At 48.2% G+C, this 18,886-nt stretch overlaps 1 protein-coding gene across 1 annotated transcript; it reads left to right on the top strand.

Annotated features, from left to right (window-relative positions):
- Positions 1 to 7,903: 7,903 nt before the first annotated feature.
- On the top strand, positions 7,904 to 17,065 carry PAQR9 (progestin and adipoQ receptor family member 9). Its single transcript, XM_037407329.1, has one exon. The coding sequence runs from the start codon at positions 9,445 to 9,447 to the stop codon at positions 10,684 to 10,686; it is 1,242 nt and encodes a 413-aa protein (XP_037263226.1). The 5' UTR covers positions 7,904 to 9,444; the 3' UTR covers positions 10,687 to 17,065.
- The last annotated feature ends 1,821 nt before the right edge of the window (positions 17,066 to 18,886 follow it).

Here is an 18,886-nt window from a genome sequence, read left to right as displayed (position 1 = left end):
TGCTCCTCCTGTGAGGAGCGCTCTGCAGGGACGGCGGGGAGCTGAGGGGAGCCGGGGCAGCTGAGGGGAGCTGGGGCGTACCAAGGGGAGCTGGGGGGAGCTGGGGGCAGCCACGGGGAGCTGGGGGGTGCCGAGGGGAGCTGGGGGGAGCTGGGTGCAGCCACGGGGAGCTGGGGGGTGCCGAGGGGAGCTGGGGGGAGCTGGGGGCAGCCACGGGGAGCTGGGGGGTGCCGAGGGGAGCTGGGTGCAGCCACGGGGAGCTGGGGGGTGCCGAGGGGAGCTGGGGGGAGCTGGGTGCAGCCACGGGGAGCTGGGGGGTGCCGAGGGGAGCTGGGGGGTGCCGAGGGGAGCTGAGGGCAGCCATGGGGAGCTGGGGCGTACCGAGGGGAGCTGGGGCGTACTGAGGGGAGCTGGGGGGAGCTGGGGGCAGCCACGGGGAGCTGGGGGGTGCCGAGGGGAGCTGAGGGCAGCCTTGGGGAGCTGAAGGGAGCTGAGGGGAGTTGGGAGAAGCCGGGGGGAGCTGGAGGAAGCTGAGGGGAGCTGAAGGGTGCCGAGAGCAGACATGGGGAGCTGAAGGGAGCCAAGGGGAGCTGGGAGAAGCCGAGAGGAGGCAAGGGGAACTGGGGGAAGCCGAGGGGAGCTGAAGGGAGCTGGGGGCAGCTGAGGAGAACTAGGGGGCAGCTGAAGGGTGCCAAGGGGAGCTGGGGACAGCTGCGGGGAGCCGGAGGGTGCTGAGGGGAGCTGGGGGAAGCTGCAGGGAGCTGGGGGGAGCTGAGGGCAGCCGAGGGGAGCTGGGGGCAGCCGAGGGGAGCCGGGGGGAGTCATGGGCAGCCACAGGGAGCTGGGGGCAGCTGGAGGAAGCCACGGGGTGCTGGGGGGAGCCACGGGGAGCTGAAGGGTGTCCAAGGCAGCCGAGGGGTGCCAAGCGGAGCTGGGGGCAGCCAAGGGGAGCCATAGGGTGCTGAGGGGAGCCAAGGGGAGCTGGAGGGAGCCACGGGGAGCTGGGGGGCGCTGGGAGGAGCCGCGGAGTGCCGCAGGGAGCTGGGGGGAGCCGAGGGGAGCGGGGGGCAGACGCGGGGAGCTGAAGGAAGCCGAGGGGAGCCGCGGGGTGCTAAGGGAAGCCGGAGGCTGCCGAAGGGAGCTGGGGGAAGCTGAAGGGTGCCGAGGGGTGCTGGGGAGAGCCTAGGGAAAACGAGAGGAGCGGGGGGCAGCTGGGGAGGAGCCGCGGGGAGCCGGCGAGAGCCGAGGAGAGGCTGGGGGTGCCGAGGGCAGCCGGCCGGGGCCGCCCGCCGCGCTGTGCGCACGCTCCGGCAGGGGGCAGGGCCCGCCCGCCCCGTCCGGGTAAGGTGCTCCGCTACCCGGTTCCTACAGCCTCAGTCACAGGAAAGCCAGCAAAATAAAACGGGTTAATAATAATCGTTCTGCAGATGCAAATTGCTTCACGCTGCAACCAAATAAGCAGTTGACCAGATAGTGCCGCTGCAGCTAAGAAACAAGTGAGGCGGGCAGAGAAGGCCGTGCGGCAGAAACCGGGACATGTTTCTCCTGGTGCTGCAGGCCTCCCTCACCACCTGCAAAACAACACGCAAAACATTTCTGGTCATGGATTAGCAGCTAAGAATCAAGAGATACCAGGTGTTCATTGAGCTCCCTTCAGCAATAGGCATTTACAACAAGCCTTTGCCATCCGTGCAGCCATCGCTGCAGCCACGTGCCCAGGGCCTCGCCTCTGGCTCGGGAGGACGGTGCTCATGTCTGCAGGGTACCCCAGGGCTCTGCACAGGCTTGAAGTGGGATCACTGCGGGCTTGGAGGGAAGGAGGTAGAAATGAAACTCACCCCTTGGTAGCAGGATTTGGGGACAGTTCCATCAGTCTTTTGGGGATTTTTTGAGCTCCAGATTTGCCTGTAGAGGAGCCCTTCCACAGGAAGGAATGGTGTTGGCCAAGGAGCTTTGGAGGTGGATTAGGCGGGATGTTACAGCTTCAGAATCCAAGTTGTCTTTCTCTTTCCCTGACTTTCTCAGTTTTCTTGAGAACCACTTCACCACCTTGCAGAGGCACCGAATTAGTGTCACCCATGACCTGCTTTGGGATTTTTTTAACATGGTAGTGGAAACAAGTGCAGGAATGAGTTGGAAGCAGGCCAGCTGGGGAACTTGCACCTGATAGAAGGGGCACTTAGGGCCGCAGAGGGAGGCACTAGGTGCTGCTTCGATCTCCTGGGACTGCATTAATAAACATGGCACAAAAGAAACACTGACACTTCTAGATAAAAAACAAACATCTAGCTGGAAAGAGGAACGCGCCCTTGGATGCTATAGTTTTGGAGCCACTGAGGTTTAGAAAATTTGTGCTCTATTTGGCCTCAATCCCTTTATTTAATCCACCTCATTAATCCTTTTTAATTATCCACCTCATTGTTTAAATCCTCTGCTTACTGCTCAGCCTCTATGCTCTTTTTTAATTAATAAACTGCACCAAATTAAGAGCATCACGATTGAGAGCACGCTGTGAAAAAACAGGAAAGATATACTTAGAGTTTCAAAGGTCGTCTCTAAAGATAATTTTTCAGAATGAACTGTACTCCAGAATCTGTGCTATTTATAACACATTGCAATAATACAGTAGCACTTGTGTACAGTTAGTGAATTACAACATATGTCAGTGTCTTGGGCTTAATGGGGAAGGGAGGGAGGAGAGAGGGATGGAAAGGAAGCAGCGAGGTGCAGAAATCTATGGAGAATTAATGCTGGAAAGGATAGGCTAATAATAATATTAAAAAGGAAATATTAGACATTTTTCATTATAACGTAGTAGGCCTGGTTGCACGCAGACCTGGGAGTCGTTTATTAACTGTTGTTACAGTGACAGATAGCATTAGGCAATATACTAGGGAAAATCATGAATTATCATAAATAATTAACAATAAGCTACATTAAGTAAACCACATGCTGTAGTGCATTACCCTTGTCCTTCTGGCTGGTTTTTTCCCCCACTTTCAGAGGAGTTCTCTCCCTTGCTTTTACCCCAGGCCAGGGCACAGCTGAACTGCTGCAGTCTTTTTGCAAAGGTGGGTGTGAGGGGAGGGGAGAGGAAGGATTTAAAGTGTTGTGGAAGTTCTCTTCCCTGTAGCAAAGGAAGCATGCTTTGAGAGCGCAAGGCGGGCAGATCAGGAATAGAAAGACGTGTGGCTGCTGAGCGTACAGGTTTCTGACTCTGGGAGTCATTTCATGCCCTCAGTAGTGGCTCACAGATCCCTAAAGCCACAGGCTCTGTGTGCTGTTCCCCATTGCTTAGGATGAAATCTTCCAGCTTCTTTTCCCTTATTCTACCCCCATCTCCTCCCACCCCTGAGACTGAAAACTGCTAGGCAAGGATTCTCAAAATAGGTAGATGCACGCTCCCCTGTGTTCTGCTGGGTTGCTAGGAAGCTGTGGGAGTGCAGTGCAGGAGAGCAGGGCAGAGGCGAGGTGAGAGGCTGGCAGCACACACAGCTGGAGCACAGGTAGCCTGGGCTGAATTGAGGGACCCCCATAATAACAAAAAAAGAGCCAGAAAGGGTGGCTGGAGGGCAATGTGGCTTCGAGGTTCCCAGCTGCCTGGACTTGTTGCTACTGCCCTGTCTGCTCTCTGACTCCTGGCTGGAGCCATCTCTTTGTTGTTCCACCATTGGTGCTGGTGCCCTACCTTCTCTCAACTGCAGGTCCTGCTCTAGTCCTGCCGTTCAGCAGCTGCTTTCTCTTCTAGGACCCTGCAGCTTTCCTGGGACATGTGTCTTATCAGGGAACTTGCGTTTCTCCCCCTGGGACTCCTCATGCGCTGAGGCCCATTATACAGACCAGTCACAGGGGCAACATCTGACTTGTGCTGTCTAGCTGAGAAAGGTCAGTAATTTGTGGTGTATTTCCCAGGCATTAGTGCGAGTATCAAATGAAGGCTTAATTTCAAAAGTTCTCCTGCAGCTTCTTGTCTGAGAGAATTAGCCTGCGTGGCTAGAATGCAGATGTGCAAATTTATCAGCTGTTCAAAAGCATGGAAGTTCAAGATGAGTGCAATGCCAATCTTTCCTTTGTCCATACCAAGAGTCCCTGCTTCCAGCTAACAGCAAGTAGCAATTTGCACTCTGGAACAAACACTCTCGCTTAGCACATAAAACCAGAACAATTTCTTAGCCATGCATTTTGTAAGTGGGGGTTCAGTCCTGCAACCCTTGCAAAGGACAAGTTTTACTTTGCTCTTGCTGTAAAGCCCCTGGTGGGTGACACGGTGGTGGATTCTGACCATGGAAGACATGTATGAAATATGCATACACCCAGTATGCTATTCTTCATCACAGTGAAACTATTTTCACTGCAATACTTAAGTTCAGATTTGCTGCTGTACAGAAAAACACAAGTTCTACCCCTAATCTTTCAAAAACAAGAACTTAAAGAAGACAACAACCAAACATTCAGAGAAATGTTCTTAAAATGTGAAGTGTTTTCTCCCAGTTTGCTATGTTTAGAGTCTTTTAAGATTATTTCAGATTGCTTTTATTGCTGGTTTTTAAAGCATGAAGAGAGCACAAACCTGAAAATATTCAACTTGAAGGTAAAGAGGGCAGAAAATCAGAAGCTAGCTCCTGGTGAAAGAGAGGTTAAAATGAACATTGCTATCCAACCATGATGTTGTCAGTTATTGTTATTCCCTTTACCATATCTAGCTTTTCTCACTTCCAAGTGAGGCTTTAAAATACAAGTATCACTTTCAATTTTCTTTATCTATTAAGGAATTATATTTATAAAGTATAATTATCCCTACTCAAGAAGGATAAAATGATGCCAGGATTCCTGTTTATCCAATCTGAAAAAGATAGTGGGGTAGGATCTCTAAAGGCAAGTTAATGTCTTCAGTATTAGATCAAAGCACTGTGCCTACTCAATTATTACAAAACATGGTAATCTCTGCAGTAGAATGTTACCTACAAAGACATTGTTTTCACAAAATTGATGCACACTTGGGAAAGGATTAAAAACAAAAATCACATAGAACAAAAAGAACCATGTTTGTATGTCTGTGTATCTCTTAAGATGTTCTCCCACAGAAACTGCAAGTGTGAGCTACATTAAACAAAGTTAGATGAGGCCAAAGCCTCTCTTTCTTTAACACCTACTCGTTTTTTAAATAAAAAGCCAAATTCTACCCTCACTCATGTGAGGTCAGTGGGGTTCCGTAGATGTCAGAACAGAATCAGATTTACTAAACAGATTTTAGTGAGCAAGGATAGAAATCCAGAGCAAACAGAGAAGTTAAATGTTTTCACTCAGACAAAACTTCTGATTAAGAAAGAAATCAGTGAAATCTGTCTTGAAGGTGAAAATATAGAAAGTAAAAAGAAATGGGAGAGTCAGAGTTGTATGGTAAAGGATTATGTCAAGCAAGAGCTCCTAAGATTGATGTTTGCCAGTGTGAGTGGGTTGAATTGGGCGAGGCTGAGGGTATTATCTTCAAAAGCATCTTAAATCTTCCAGACGCCACCATTGCTTGTTCACCAGAGGACTTGTTCACCAGTGGTAGATTTAAGTTAATGTCTTTACTCACTCAGAAAGGCAATGGATCATAGAGGGTAGATTTAGATCAGATATTAGGAAGAAATTCTTTCCTGTGAGGGTGGTGAGGCACTGGCACAGGTTGCCCAGAGCAGCTGTGGGTGCCCCATCCCTGGCAGTGCCCAAGGCCAGGCTGGACGGGGCTTTGAGCAGCCTGGTCTAGTGGGAGGTGTCCCTGCCCATGGCAGGGGGTTGGAACTAGATGATCTTTAAGGTCCCTTCCAATCCAAACCATACCATTCTATGATTCTAATAAGAGGGGTAAGTACAGCTTCTTCCCTAGTGTGCTGAGTATATTAGAGTGTAAAAGATGAAATTGGCTTGCTCTTTTTTTTTTTTCTTAACCAAAAGGCATAATTTCATTGGGGAGGGGTGAAGTAATTCAGAATACCTTAATAGGGCTTTGGATATTTCAGGCAAAATGATACCTTGTGAAAGGACTTCAACAACCAATAAAACACAAGTATAACAGAAACAAACTCACATTTGGTGTTTTAGCACATCTTTTTCTTTGAGTCTTCAGCCAGCACTCATTAACATTATCTTCCATTACTTACCTCATTAGGCAGTGTCTTCATCAGTGTTTTAAGAGCCTTCTCAAAGGTTATTTGGAGAGAAAGCCTGCAGAAAATTTTACACATGCTGGAAGAAACCCTGGTATATGCTGACCATGCCCGTCTAAATATAGACTCTGGTTAGAGAAATGCAGAGGCCTCTTCACGCACTACATTACGTGGACTCCTCTCTGTGACCTCCAAATGCCCTGATTTTCCCTGGCCTACCACATAATAGTCATGTAATACTATGTCATGTAATACTCGATGAACTACATATGAATAAGAGGCTATTTTGAGGTTGTAAGTGCTTTAAACTGTAAGGTTCCCAGTACGCTACTCCACAGCTGGCTTGGGGGCAGAATAATTAACCCAATGTAAGATGTATGCAGTTGCCTTTAGGAAAGCCCAATCTATCCTCAGAGACCATTCTCCCCTGTAAGGAGGCAGCCTTGGAAAAAAGCAGAAGAACCAGATCATTAGTAACGAGTTTCATTAATGTGGCCTCTCAAGCTACATTGCTGTCGCCTGGCAATGATGTGAACTGTGATCTTTAGAAGCTCAGAGATCTCCCTGGCACTTTCTGGCCAGGTGTGGAGACCCAGGTTATGTGTGTGAGATCAGCAGAGCACTTGGGACAAGTGAAAGCTGAGTCCCCACACAGAGGCAAAGAAAAGAAGATGTGTATTTATTTTACGCTGCTAGTATTTATCTGTAGGACAGTGTTAACAGGTAAACCCACCAGGGACAAAGCAAACAAAAGTAGATAGCTACCATGGGCCTGTGCTTCCTCCAGAGGAGCGGGTATGTGCAAGTCTCTCAAGTGATTCTCAGCTTTGCAGTAAGCCCCCATCCCCTGAAATGTTAAGACATCTTAAAATACTACAAGAAGTCATCAGTAGTAGGGAGAAATTTCCAGACATTTATCTTCTCTGCACTGTTAGCGGTGATCTCCACCAATACTCAGACAGGGCCACCAAAACTGTGTCAGTCTTGAACCTCAAGTAGATCCCACCTGCTCCTCCCAGCCAGGGCTGTCCCCCATAAAAACACAGTGGGTGTCTCTCCCAGGAAGCCAGGTGATACCCTGGTACTCCCTGAGGCAAGAGGGCTGAATGCCTCCCACATCCCTGAAAGTCTGGAGGTTGGCAGGAAAGCCAGAACGTGTCAAACGAGCCCTGCTGCCACTGCAAGGCCAACAGTTCCCAATCAGCGGTGGATGCTGTTGTTCTTTAGACACCATCTGTTGCAACAGCTGCTGGTGGCTTTCCAACAGGCTCTTCAGTGCAGGTCTAAAACCAGATTGCTCCCAGCCAGCCACCTCTCCTTATCTAACCTTGGTGAGGGAGGCTGAAGATCACAGTCACTTTGGTCCTCTTCCTTAGGGCCTGCAATGGCACTCACCACTGTCAATGAAAGTATCACTTACGGACTGGGATAAACGATCCCCAGAGCGCTGCTGGGAGTGCCTGCCTGTGTGGTGTGGTGGTGTGGTGTGTGGTGGGAGCAGGGCAGGGAAGGAGGTATCTTCTAGCTTACAGCCCCCTCACCACCGGGCACGTATATGGTAATGCAGCAAACGGCCCAGCATCTGGCCTGTCTCTTCTTCAGGGTGGTCTCTCTGGTGCAGAGGGAGCCTGTCCACGAGAAGCCCGACCTCCACCCAAGGCTGAGCCTTTTCCCTCCCTAACCCCCGCGCTGCAGAGCCCACTGAGCGGGCCCTGCTGGCTCCGGGTGCAGCTGAGGCTCGCTGCAGGCAGAGCCCTCTCTGTCACTCCTCCAGGAGTGTCCGGCTGGTGTGTCCCTGCACGCCACCAGGCGCCCCCTCTAACATGCATTAGCATCAGAGCACATCAGGCCCGCTACCTAAAAATATCATAGAATGGAGCTGTTTAGGTTGGAAAAGACCTTTAGGATCATCAGTAAGTCTCTTTCAGTTGAATTATTTTGTTTAAGTTGAAAGTTTTACTCCTCCCCTTGGCTTTTCAGCACTGTTCAGTCGTGTTTATTTTCCCAGCAGGACCCCTGTGTAATTTTTTATAAAGGCTGTAAGCAGTGTCACCAGTCTGCCCTACTTTTGACGGTTCCATAAAATCAGTACTTTAATGAAAAATGCATTGAAAATCGCTTTCAGCAACATATTTTTACTACTCTTTTTTTGTGCCAATTTTTTTAAACCTGTTTCTCATTTTCTCCTTGTTCAGAAGATCTTTCACGTTGTCACAACTCACTATTGAATAGAAGATTTTTATGAAAATCTTTGGGCAGAATGTCCTCATTACACCGGACCTCGGCTCGTATACCGTATGACCATATATACATGAGTATCACCTTTGAAAACCTAGTGCGACGCGGTGTTTAAGGCCATCTGAAAACAAACCAAAAGGAAACACTGAGGCAGCGGAGAGCGATCCCTCACTCGGGCTTCCACCTGCACCGGCACCGTTACTCACCTTTCCATGCTGCCCGCGATTTACTGCAGGCACATTAAGGTTCCGTGACACCTGTACAGTGCTTTCCCCTGTATTTTTATATTCTGATTATGTAACTGTGCTGCTTGCATAACGCACCGCCGATAAACGCGGGATTTGCCTGCGGATCAGCGCAGCGCAGGGCTGCCCGCCCGTGACCGCGGCCCCCGCCCCGCCGGGAGCGCCGAGCTGCGGAGGGGGCAGCCCCCGCTCGCAAGGGCGGCCCGGCCGGCAGCGCTCGGCCCGGGAAAACGCCTGCCTTCCCGGCACGGGATAATATCACCACAGAAACCATGTCTCCGGCGGCCCCACCGAAGCACACGCGGCAGACGTGCCCCCAGGTGCCAGATGTCCCCTGCCGGGGCCACTTCCCAGGCCTGTCCCGCCGGCGGGGCATCTCCCGACCCCGCGGGCTCGCCCCGCCTCCCTCGGGGCTTCTGCCCCCCGCCGCGCCGCCCCCCCGCTTTGTGCTCGGTGCGCCGAGGCGCCCCCGTGGGAGGGCTCCGTCCCGCGGGTGCCGGTGCCCGCTGCCCCGGGCGCGCTGCCGGCGCGGAGGGGCCCCGAGGGCCGCACGCCGCCTTGCGCGGAGGCTCGGCCGGGGCGGCCGCGGGGCTCCCCCGGGCCCGGCCCCCCTGCGCTGCGGCCGCATCAATCATTAACGTGGGCTCCGGTGTCCGGCGCCTCCCTCCGCGGGAAACCCTACCCGGGGCGGCGGGGGCGCCTCTCCCCGCTGCCGGGGAGCGCTGGATGCGCCGCCGGTTTCCAGTTACCGCGATGCCGGGCGGCGGGGCGGGAGGAGCCGCGGCGGTGCCGCCACTGCCCCTGCTGCAATGAGTGATGCTGCCGGGGGCGGCGGCGGCGGCGAGGCGCAGAGCCACCGCGGCTCCTCCGCCGGCGGCTGCGGGAGCAGCGGCTCTGCCTCGCCCGGGCGGCGGCGGCGGCGGGGCGCGGCGGCGGGCGGCGGGCCGGGGGCGGCCGGGGGGCCCGGGGCCGGCGGGGCCAGCAGCATGCCGGCCGGCGAGGGGGACAAGGAGGAGGCGGCGCCGCCTCCTCGCCCTGCCGCCCTGCTGCGGTGGGACGAGGTGCCCGAGGACTTCGTGGAGTGCTTCATCCTCTCGGGCTACCGGCGGCTGCACTGCTCGGCACAGGAGTGCCTGGCCTCGGTGCTGCAGCCCACCAACGAGACCCTCAACTTCTGGACCCACTTCATCCCGCTGCTGCTCTTCCTCAGCCGCTTCGGGCAACTGCTGCTGCTGCGGGGCGCCGGGGACGTGCCCTTCCACCACCCGGCCCTGCTGCCCCTCTGGTGCTACGCCTCGGGGGTGCTGCTCACCTTCGCTATGAGCTGCACGGCCCACCTCTTCAGCTGCCTCTCCCCGCGCCTCCGTGCCACCTTCTTCTACCTGGACTATGCCTCCATCAGCTACTACGGCTTCGCCAGCACCGTGGCCTACTCCTACTACCTGCTGCCAGGGCTGAGCCTGCTGGATGCCGGTGCCATGAGCCGCTATGTGCAGCAGCGGCTGGGCTGGCAGCTGGACTGCAGCCTGCCCATCGCGGCCTACCGTGCCCTGGTGCTGCCGGTGGCCCTGGCGCTGGCCGTGGGCTGCACGGCCGCCTGCTGCCGCAGCCGTGCCGCCTGCTGCGCCTACCCCTTTGCCGTGCGCACCTTCGTCTTTGCTATGCCGCTGAGCATGGCCTGCCCCATCATGCTGGAGAGCCTTCTCTTTGACCTCCGCACCCGCAACCCCACGCTCTTCGTCTACTTCTACCGGCGCTACTTCTGGCTGCTGGTGGCTGCCTTCTTCAACGTCAGCAAAATCCCCGAGCGGATCCAGCCGGGGCTCTTCGACATCGTGGGGCACAGCCACCAGCTCTTCCATATCTTCACCTTCCTCAGCATCTACGACCAGGTGCATTACGTGGAGGATGGGCTGGCCGAGTTCCTCAAGGCACCCCTGGCCGCCCCCACCTACCTGGGCACTGTGGGGTATATGCTGCTCCTGACGCTTTGCCTGGCCGTGGTCGTCAGGAGGTTCCTCAAGGTCGCAGACCTCTGCAAGCAGGACTAGCCGGGCTGGCGACCCTCAAGATGGCAACTGCTGTACCGGCAACCCTTCGGCTGGAGAGCCTTGGCCCAGCGACCTTCAGACTGGTGACCCTCAGATCGGCCCCACCGTGTCCTGAAGATGCTGTGAAACCTGGGAGAAACGCACCTATGGAAGAGCCAGGTCCCTTTCGCGGGTGGTTGCCAGAGAAAATGACCATGGCGGAACTGCTCATGCTCTTTAAACTACTAGGTTACCAGGGGAAGCAAGCAAACGCTTACTGGTATGTTGCTGCTTAGAGTATAAGCTGAAATAATTTAGCTCTGCTACTAGGAAGAATGCATGAACTGTGAATGCCACTTACTAATTTTGTAACAATTAGGTTTAAACTAGCTGTGTATATACATACATATATTTATATATCTAGCTATATATTTGTTAGCTACATATATATGTGTGTATATATATATACACCTGAAGACACTTGTGCAATGATTACTCATAGACTTTTAATCAACTCCTATGTGAAATTTCCTAGCAGATTATGCACTGACATTTATCTCCTCTGTGATACTGTAACAGGCCTTTGCAGCCACATACTGGATTTTAAATACAAACAAATCAATAGCTATCTATAGTTTCTAAGGTCTTGCAGCCTTTTCAGCCAGGGAACAATAGATTTAACAGAGAGGAAAACCAGCTGTGAATTATTACAGAATTACTAGTTGAAGGAGAGGCTTTAATTAGACAGACAGTGAGAGGCTGGTGTAGCCATTCGGATACTGAAATAAAATAGAGGGATATGTAAAATAGCTGAACCAGAAAGGGGTCAAACTAGTTTGGAGTGGGGGGAGAAGAAGGGCACTGCATAATGGCGTGGCTCTTCCCCCAGCACGTCAGGAACATCTGTTGTGTTAAGGGGGTTGCTAAGGGGCCCCTTTATCTGCCCGGGAAAATCACCCCCAAATCAGCCCTTTAGAGTCAAAGTCAGATGCCAGACTTTCTATAAGCCCCTGCCAAGCTCAGTGGGAGTTCTGTGGATATAAAGAGAGTAACTGATGCATGAGATCTTATTCTGGATCTTTTGAAGAATTACATGGAACTGGTTTCTTCTGCTCTTTAATTAGAGCATACTGTCAGATTTACCATCCTAAAATAGTTGCAGAACAAGGTACCGCTGAATCTGAGCAGGACCTAAAATCCGGTTCTACAAATACTGGATGCTAGCACTTTCTCATCATTCCCCATCTTTTCCTATTTTGATTAGTTGTGGCTGCAGCTGGGGATTTTGACATCCTCTTTCAGAAGCTTTGCCGGAGTTCAAAGGGAAAAATTATGAGATACTTTCCAAAGCAGTATCTTTTCATGGCAACCCAGGTATTATCCTTGACACACGACAAACAGCTGACTGTAGATTGAACTTACTCTCTCTATATAAAGAGACATTTTTGTAAACTATGTGCAGATTTTAAACAGATGCATTTTGGTTCTGTCTGACAGGAGTAACAAGTATGCAATAATATTACACAAGGGGTTTACAACTTGACGTTCAGGTGAGGAACTGCTTGTATACCCCATTCGCAAAAGGAACGGTGGTACTTCCTTAGGAAACACTGGTGTCATACTGCGCAACAGTATAGTAGCTCTTTAACTCAGCCTCTGTGCCCCTTTTGTGGAAACATTTCTGCCCAAGTCTTCAAGTCTTCCCCATTTTCCTGGAAATGGCACCCGAACCCCAAGAAAATGTTTTGAGTCTAGTCCCATAGTCTTCTGTAAACAAAGCCCCCTTTGTTTACAATAGGAATATAGGAAGGACTATAGCTAGTAATTATGGGGTCAGATCCTTAATATGGGTCAGAATCATCAGAGAAACCAAGAATTGATATGTCCTGTACCGATGTCAGCTTTGTGAAAATTTCCCTATGAAAGCTGATAAGCTAAAAGAAAATTATACCCACTTCATTTTATCTTTTATCTCAACCCATTTTAACTGTAATGGTTTGGATCTTTTAAATTCTCAGTGAATGATGAGAATGGCCTAACAAAAGTATGTATTCTTTGCCACAATTCTGCTAGTGTATAATTTGTGGTAGGGTCACATGTGGTCTTCTAAAAAGATCAGCTAGAATTTTCTGAAACAGCAGTTCCCAGACTGTGGCCTCTTGAGTTATCACTGGTGGGCCATAAAAACCAGCATGGCCCTGTGTGGCTGTCTACATTCTGTTTTTATTTGCCTACCTGCATTAAAAGAAAATGAAAACTACATGATGTATTTTTAATTTTACATATTTTCATTTAGTTTTGTCATAAATACGGCATTGCTTTATTCAGCCGCCAATAAAGCAGAAAATGATCTGTACCACTGGGAGAGGAGGCTGGTTCACCACACTGTCATGCTTTGAAACGTGCTTTATATTGTAAAAAAACCTGGAAACTCACAATAGAAAGCAAACAGATTAAGACCTTCAACGATGTCATCCCATGAATTTCCACAACTGCAAAAAGAGGCCAAAATCTTTGAAATGTGCTGCATTCAAGTTAAAATAATAGAGGCATAGTAGTTAGAGCACAATGACTCATCCAAGTTTCAAAACTAATTATGTAGAAAGGGTTTGCCTGGGAGATGCCACTAGCATGTCCAACCAGCAATTAAAAACTAAGAAAGAAATCAGGCTGGGGACAGCAAATTTCAGCACAAGAAGACAGCTCAGAAACAAGCAACAGTAAAAGCCAAATGTAAGAAAAAGGCTTTTAAAGCATACTGTATAATGAATTTGTGCTTGTCAGTCACGATGTAGAGGACATCTCAAGAGGCAATGTCAAAAAAGGCTGTTGCTAACTTGTAAAAATACATTTGATATTTGCAGTTAGGCCACACAGGGTCGTCTATATATATCTCAACGGCAGATAACAGTATAAAGGTTGGATTGCAACCAGCTGCAATTTTACTGGAATCTTACTGCTGTTGTAGGAGTTGCCTGTGAGCCCCAGTCACACTGCAGACTTGGTACCTGGCTCCGATATTAAAAATAATGCTTCATTTAAAGGTTTTTGTTGGCAAAATATTGAGGCACATGTATGGGCCTGAGCACTTCGTGGAATTATTTGTAAATCCTGGTTGCAAGTACGGCTGTCTGAGCCACTGTAAGCAGGCTGTATGAATTAGGAGTGAATGGGTACAGGGAGATATGATTAGGTTTTAAGAGTTATAATTAATGTATGTTTGTTCATTTGTCTGTTTAAAATGTAGCTACAAATTAAAAAGTTACATTAAGTGTGGAGAATATCTAGGGAAACACTACCTGAGTGTCTGTGTTTATTCAGTAAAGGACATGTATGCAGAGAATTGCTCCATTTGCCATGTCCAGTAGCCAGTCTCTGTAAATATAGACGGAACAAAACTGAGTTAAAGAGGTTAACAGTGGAACAAGTTATCTATAATTATAGTGCTTGAATTTGCTCATGTAGAAGTGAATGTCAGCATTTGTGTGACTTGTAAGGGAGCAGGATCTCTTTTTGGTATGAAAGCACACATGGCTGAACGTCCATAAGCATGTCCAGAGCTCAGACAGGAGGTCCAACCTGCAGACTAGGTGCATAAGGACATCCTAGAAAATGAACTTTTTTGTATAAGTACCTGTCATAATATTTTTATTGCTTAGGTACCTGCAATAAGGTCTACTCTGTGGACTCCACAACTCATCTTTAAAACCAAAAAGGCTTTTCAGGCCTTTTGTGGCAGAATCTGTGTGGGGACGGGGGATGAGGTGAGGACGGGAGCACAAGGGTATGGCCTGAAAATGTCTATGTGTCTTTCTGTCTTTGGCCAACACTGACTGTCAGACTGACGCACCTGTGCCAACGTGAACTGACTGTTGATGGGGCCAGTTCCCAGAGTGTTGGTGGCAAAGACACCCCCCTTGCAATCAGCACGTGCCTAGAACTGCAGTCCACACACTGGCATATATTCAATAAGCCTAGCTTCTGAGCACTTCCAAATAACCCGTAAGCTTCAAGCTCATCTGCGTGCAAGATTGATATACCTGGTCTGTTGTAATTATCTCGTATTCTGTGGCAACACGCTATTTCTTCTTCTGCAGTGTATTCATTTGAATGTCACTACCCAGGATATCTGTGCAGTTCTGAGCTGCTTCGTTAGCAGGACTGGAGTCTGCAGTCTGGAAACAAAGGGAAAGGTTTCATTTGCATGCTGCACTTGTAGAAATTTAGCAGTTAAAAGTAGAAACACGTTGGTTTTTGCTAAAATGGTAGTTTTGCTTAGTTGTCCAAGTGTTGCGCTTATTATTTATTTGCTGAATCCAGCTACTATGTTGGGTTTTTGTCAACAGTGCACCTGCAGAAAATGACAGTATGAAAGTTTTACTTCATGTTTAAGTAAAATCTCTGAGGCAGCGCATTCATAAAGTATTGTTGCACTAAACTCAGATGATTACCATCCACATGCCTTACAGAAGCAAATCATACCTGTAGTAATCGCCCAGATTATACTGTTTTTCATTGCCTATGAGAGTAAAAATGACCGGTAACAAGTTGAGGAGTCAGGCACTCCTGGGTTCTTGTCCCTGCTTTGCCACTACCTGTTCTGTAATCTAGGGCAAGTTGTTTAAACTGTATTCATTTTGAATGAATTTAATTCACATAAAACACTGGAATTGTACCAGGGTTGAATCTGACCCTCTGTGTCTCAGTTTCCACATCTGTAAGATGGGGAGAATATACCTTACCTACCTCGCAGGGTTGTGCTGAAGACTAGCTAATGTTTGTAAAGCACTTAAAAATGCAAAGACCCTCCTAGGTGCTAAGAAGAAATATTACTGAACTCCGGCAGAGAGAATGTTACATTTTTGCGTAGCTTCTTATCTCACAGGGAGAGGAACATGAATGTTTCTAGACCATGAACTCTCGGGACAAACCCTCAACATTGCCATACTCCTAGGAGGTTCACATCCTGTGTCCTTTGGAGCTGATGGCAAAATTTCCACTGGCTTCAGGTGGAGACCAATCAAGACCTAAGCAGTAGTAAATGGGCTGACTAAATGCTTAAGGGTCAGGAGTAAGGAGGAAACATACATGAGTTAAATACTCTTCATATATTCTCACTGGTAACTTGTACCGAGGGGCACTGTAATGCTGACATGAGGCCTCGTTGTTCAGTTAGGCGCAGGTTATATTCCAGTTACCGTGAACCAGTGGAGCAGGATTTCCCATCAGTGTCTGTAAGACTATGATTACCTATTAATTGACATTGGGAATTTCAACCTGCTTCAATCTACTGTGTATCAGAGTAAAAATTAAAAATACCTTAAACAAACAAAGCTTTTAGATGTGTAATCATTTGGGAACACAAAATTATATTGATCAGACAAACAACTTTCTCTTTTCCCCTCCCATTCCCCAAGTTCAACAACATGGAGCCAATCCCATTCTTGAATGAAATCTGAACTTGGATCTTCTTATCACAGATGTGTACTCCTCCTTTGCCGTGGAGCCCTGACTAATCATCCTGCTAGCCCACTCTGCCCTTCTCCTGGAAGGACTGATAGAAAGAGCACCACTGAGTAGAGGACAATGTTTTTAAGAGCTTTTCTAACTGGTAGCAGTAGTGGAGACAAAACCCAAAAGACGACAAAGACATCAAAGGGCTTGAGCGATTCATTAAGGCAAAGCCTTTACCATTAGAAATTCGCCTTATCCAAGTATATTCCTAGCTTCTGTTAGACACCTGTAAGTCAGGGCTACATAACCAACACCCAAGTTACAGCTGAGACTTTACCCTCTTCTCCTCAGATGAGATGCAAGATGCTGAGGGAGTGTCACATGCACTGAAAGACACAGACTGCCATTCAAGACCTTTAGTGTCTTGGAGCTGGGTGTGGAATAAAGTTAAATTATTTTCACAACTTGCTTAGACAGATGCTGCTTCATTCCACTGAATTCAGTAAGAAATTAATGACCAAGACGAAGGAAGCAGGCTTTTGCTCAAAGGAAACGCCACCAGCAGACTTCCGCTTTCAGGACAATTGCTTCCTGGGCCATACTCAGAACATGGAGGATTCTGAAGTAGGGCTTCGTTGTTTCATGTGAACGCCTTAGGATTTGTGGTTGTAGCTGGGGGTTAATAGTATGGAGAAACAGTTTATAGCAAGTCAATTCTGTCTGCTAGAGATTCAAGCACGCTTTAGTAAGAGGTATCACACTTAAGGGTCTGTGCATGCAATGAACAAAACGTGTGAATTTTGTTTGGTTCTGTTGGGAAGGTTTGAAAATTTACTCTTTGTACACTTTTGGATGCTGACTACTGTATATGTAATGACTATGCATTTTTAGCAAAAAAAGGTGTGAGCTATAAATAAAGTTGATTCTGAGTACATTTTTGCAGAAATGCGTTTATAAAGTTTTTTCATTTCTTAATACAAATTACTGTGACACCTGTAGGATTAGGAGTGTGTTGAATGTAGTTATCGTCAAACACAGATGTTGGCATAAGTACAGGAACTTCCGATTCTTGTATGGTGGTGTTAGTATTTCTGAAAGCACTACACCACAGCAACAGTGATGTTGCCTTTTTATTGCCTTTTATGTTTTAAAGCAATAAAATAGCATCATTGCCTTTTTAGTTCTCCAATATCTATGCTAATTAATGATAGGCATCCCTATTATATTAAAATTCATTAATATGTATAAGAAGATCAGTGTACTGCCTACAGTGCTCAATGAAAAATCAGGAAATTGGTAGCAACAGCTATGTCAAGACTCAAAACAAAATATTGACTGCAAAATGAAGAGGTCTGTTTGGCATCAAAGTCTCCCTATTTGGCAGACTAGGAATGTTCCAAGTGGCAGAATAATGTTTTCAGTCCAAGTCAGGGACCAAAAAGCACTCAATGAAGTGCAATTACATCAAGTATCTGCTTTAGGCCTTTTCTGTGTAAAATCAGCAGGACATGATGTATCCCAACAAAACTGCATGCACCACCAATACTATTACAAGGCTGAATACAATGGAAAACTGCAGGATCTTCTTGTTGAGGCCTGTAGAATTTCTTCAAAAGTTCTAAAATTCTCGAGAGGTCTTATTTGCAGAGTTTGTACATCCTATTTGAAATATGGTGATGACTTCAAGTATCCAATGAGCCCAGCAAAAACATCCATTGCCACCTCACAAACAGATGCTTCAAAAGACTGCATCCTGCTGTTAACATTTAAGGTCTTTCATAACATTATCAGTAGGTGCTGGATCTGACTGCTGGGCATGAACACGCTGGAGGAAAACCTCACAAAACTGATGGAGCCAGTGAGGATGGCAAAATGCAGAGCAGAATGGAAAGCAGCAAGTCTCACTGCTAGGACAGGTAATTTATTGAGGTCAGTACCTCAGCCTTCAGCTGCAATGGCTCCACAGTTGTTCTGATAACCAACTAGAAATCCGAAGGCAATCTGCATTTTGTTACCATGACATCACTTCACTGACAAATGGCCCTAAAAGTCAGGACAGTGTATTTGTGGAGGAACAAAGGGACACCCGATACACAGTTTTAACCTTCAGATTTTATTCTCTCATCATAGGATAATGTATGGTTAGTAGAATCTGTGAGTGGAGATGAGACTCATTAAAAATTAAAAAGCTGGTAAAAATGAAAAGCAAATCAGTATTAATGCTAAGGCTAAATGTTGGTTTCGGTAATGAGAGCCTCTGGGGCAGACACTACAGATGCTCTCTTCTGCATCAGAAAGCCCGCTATTACAGGGCAGATTTCTTATCAAGAGCGGCAGTACACTTCTGTTAGTGGGGAGCTATAAATATTTTTTCTGCCAGGGAGCACAGCCTTTGGGTATATGATATATGCTTTACAGGAGAATGACAACAGCAATATAGCAGAATCTTTCTGGAGAATAAACCATTTTATAGAGTTCTCTAATTCGAGTATCTCCTGCCCACAAGATCTAATACTTTTGTGTCCCTCCTGACTGATGAAACACGGAAATATAGTTTTCCTTCAGTTTTGGTGTTAAGCATACTTCTCATCTATTATCCTCTGTTTGCTAGGAAACTTCTATTCTCTGTCAGTCTCCTCTGTTGTCCTTGGGAACTGGGCAATGCCACTTGTACAAGAAGAAAAACCTTGGGTTTTCCCTCTTTATATGCTGGGCTTTCTGCATCCACAATTCTGAGGCTGTGGAATTCAATCACTGACACACAGTA

This window comes from Falco rusticolus, chromosome 13 (assembly GCF_015220075.1).
Source record: "Falco rusticolus isolate bFalRus1 chromosome 13, bFalRus1.pri, whole genome shotgun sequence".
NCBI lineage: Eukaryota > Metazoa > Chordata > Aves > Falconiformes > Falconidae > Falco > Falco rusticolus.
This window is presented reverse-complemented; position numbering and strand designations above follow the sequence as displayed.

Excerpts from the sequence above, each read along its gene's own strand:
- PAQR9 (XM_037407329.1), top strand. The coding sequence starts at position 9,445 with ATGAGTGATGCTGCCGGGGGCGGCGGCGGCGGCGAGGCGCAGAGCCAC.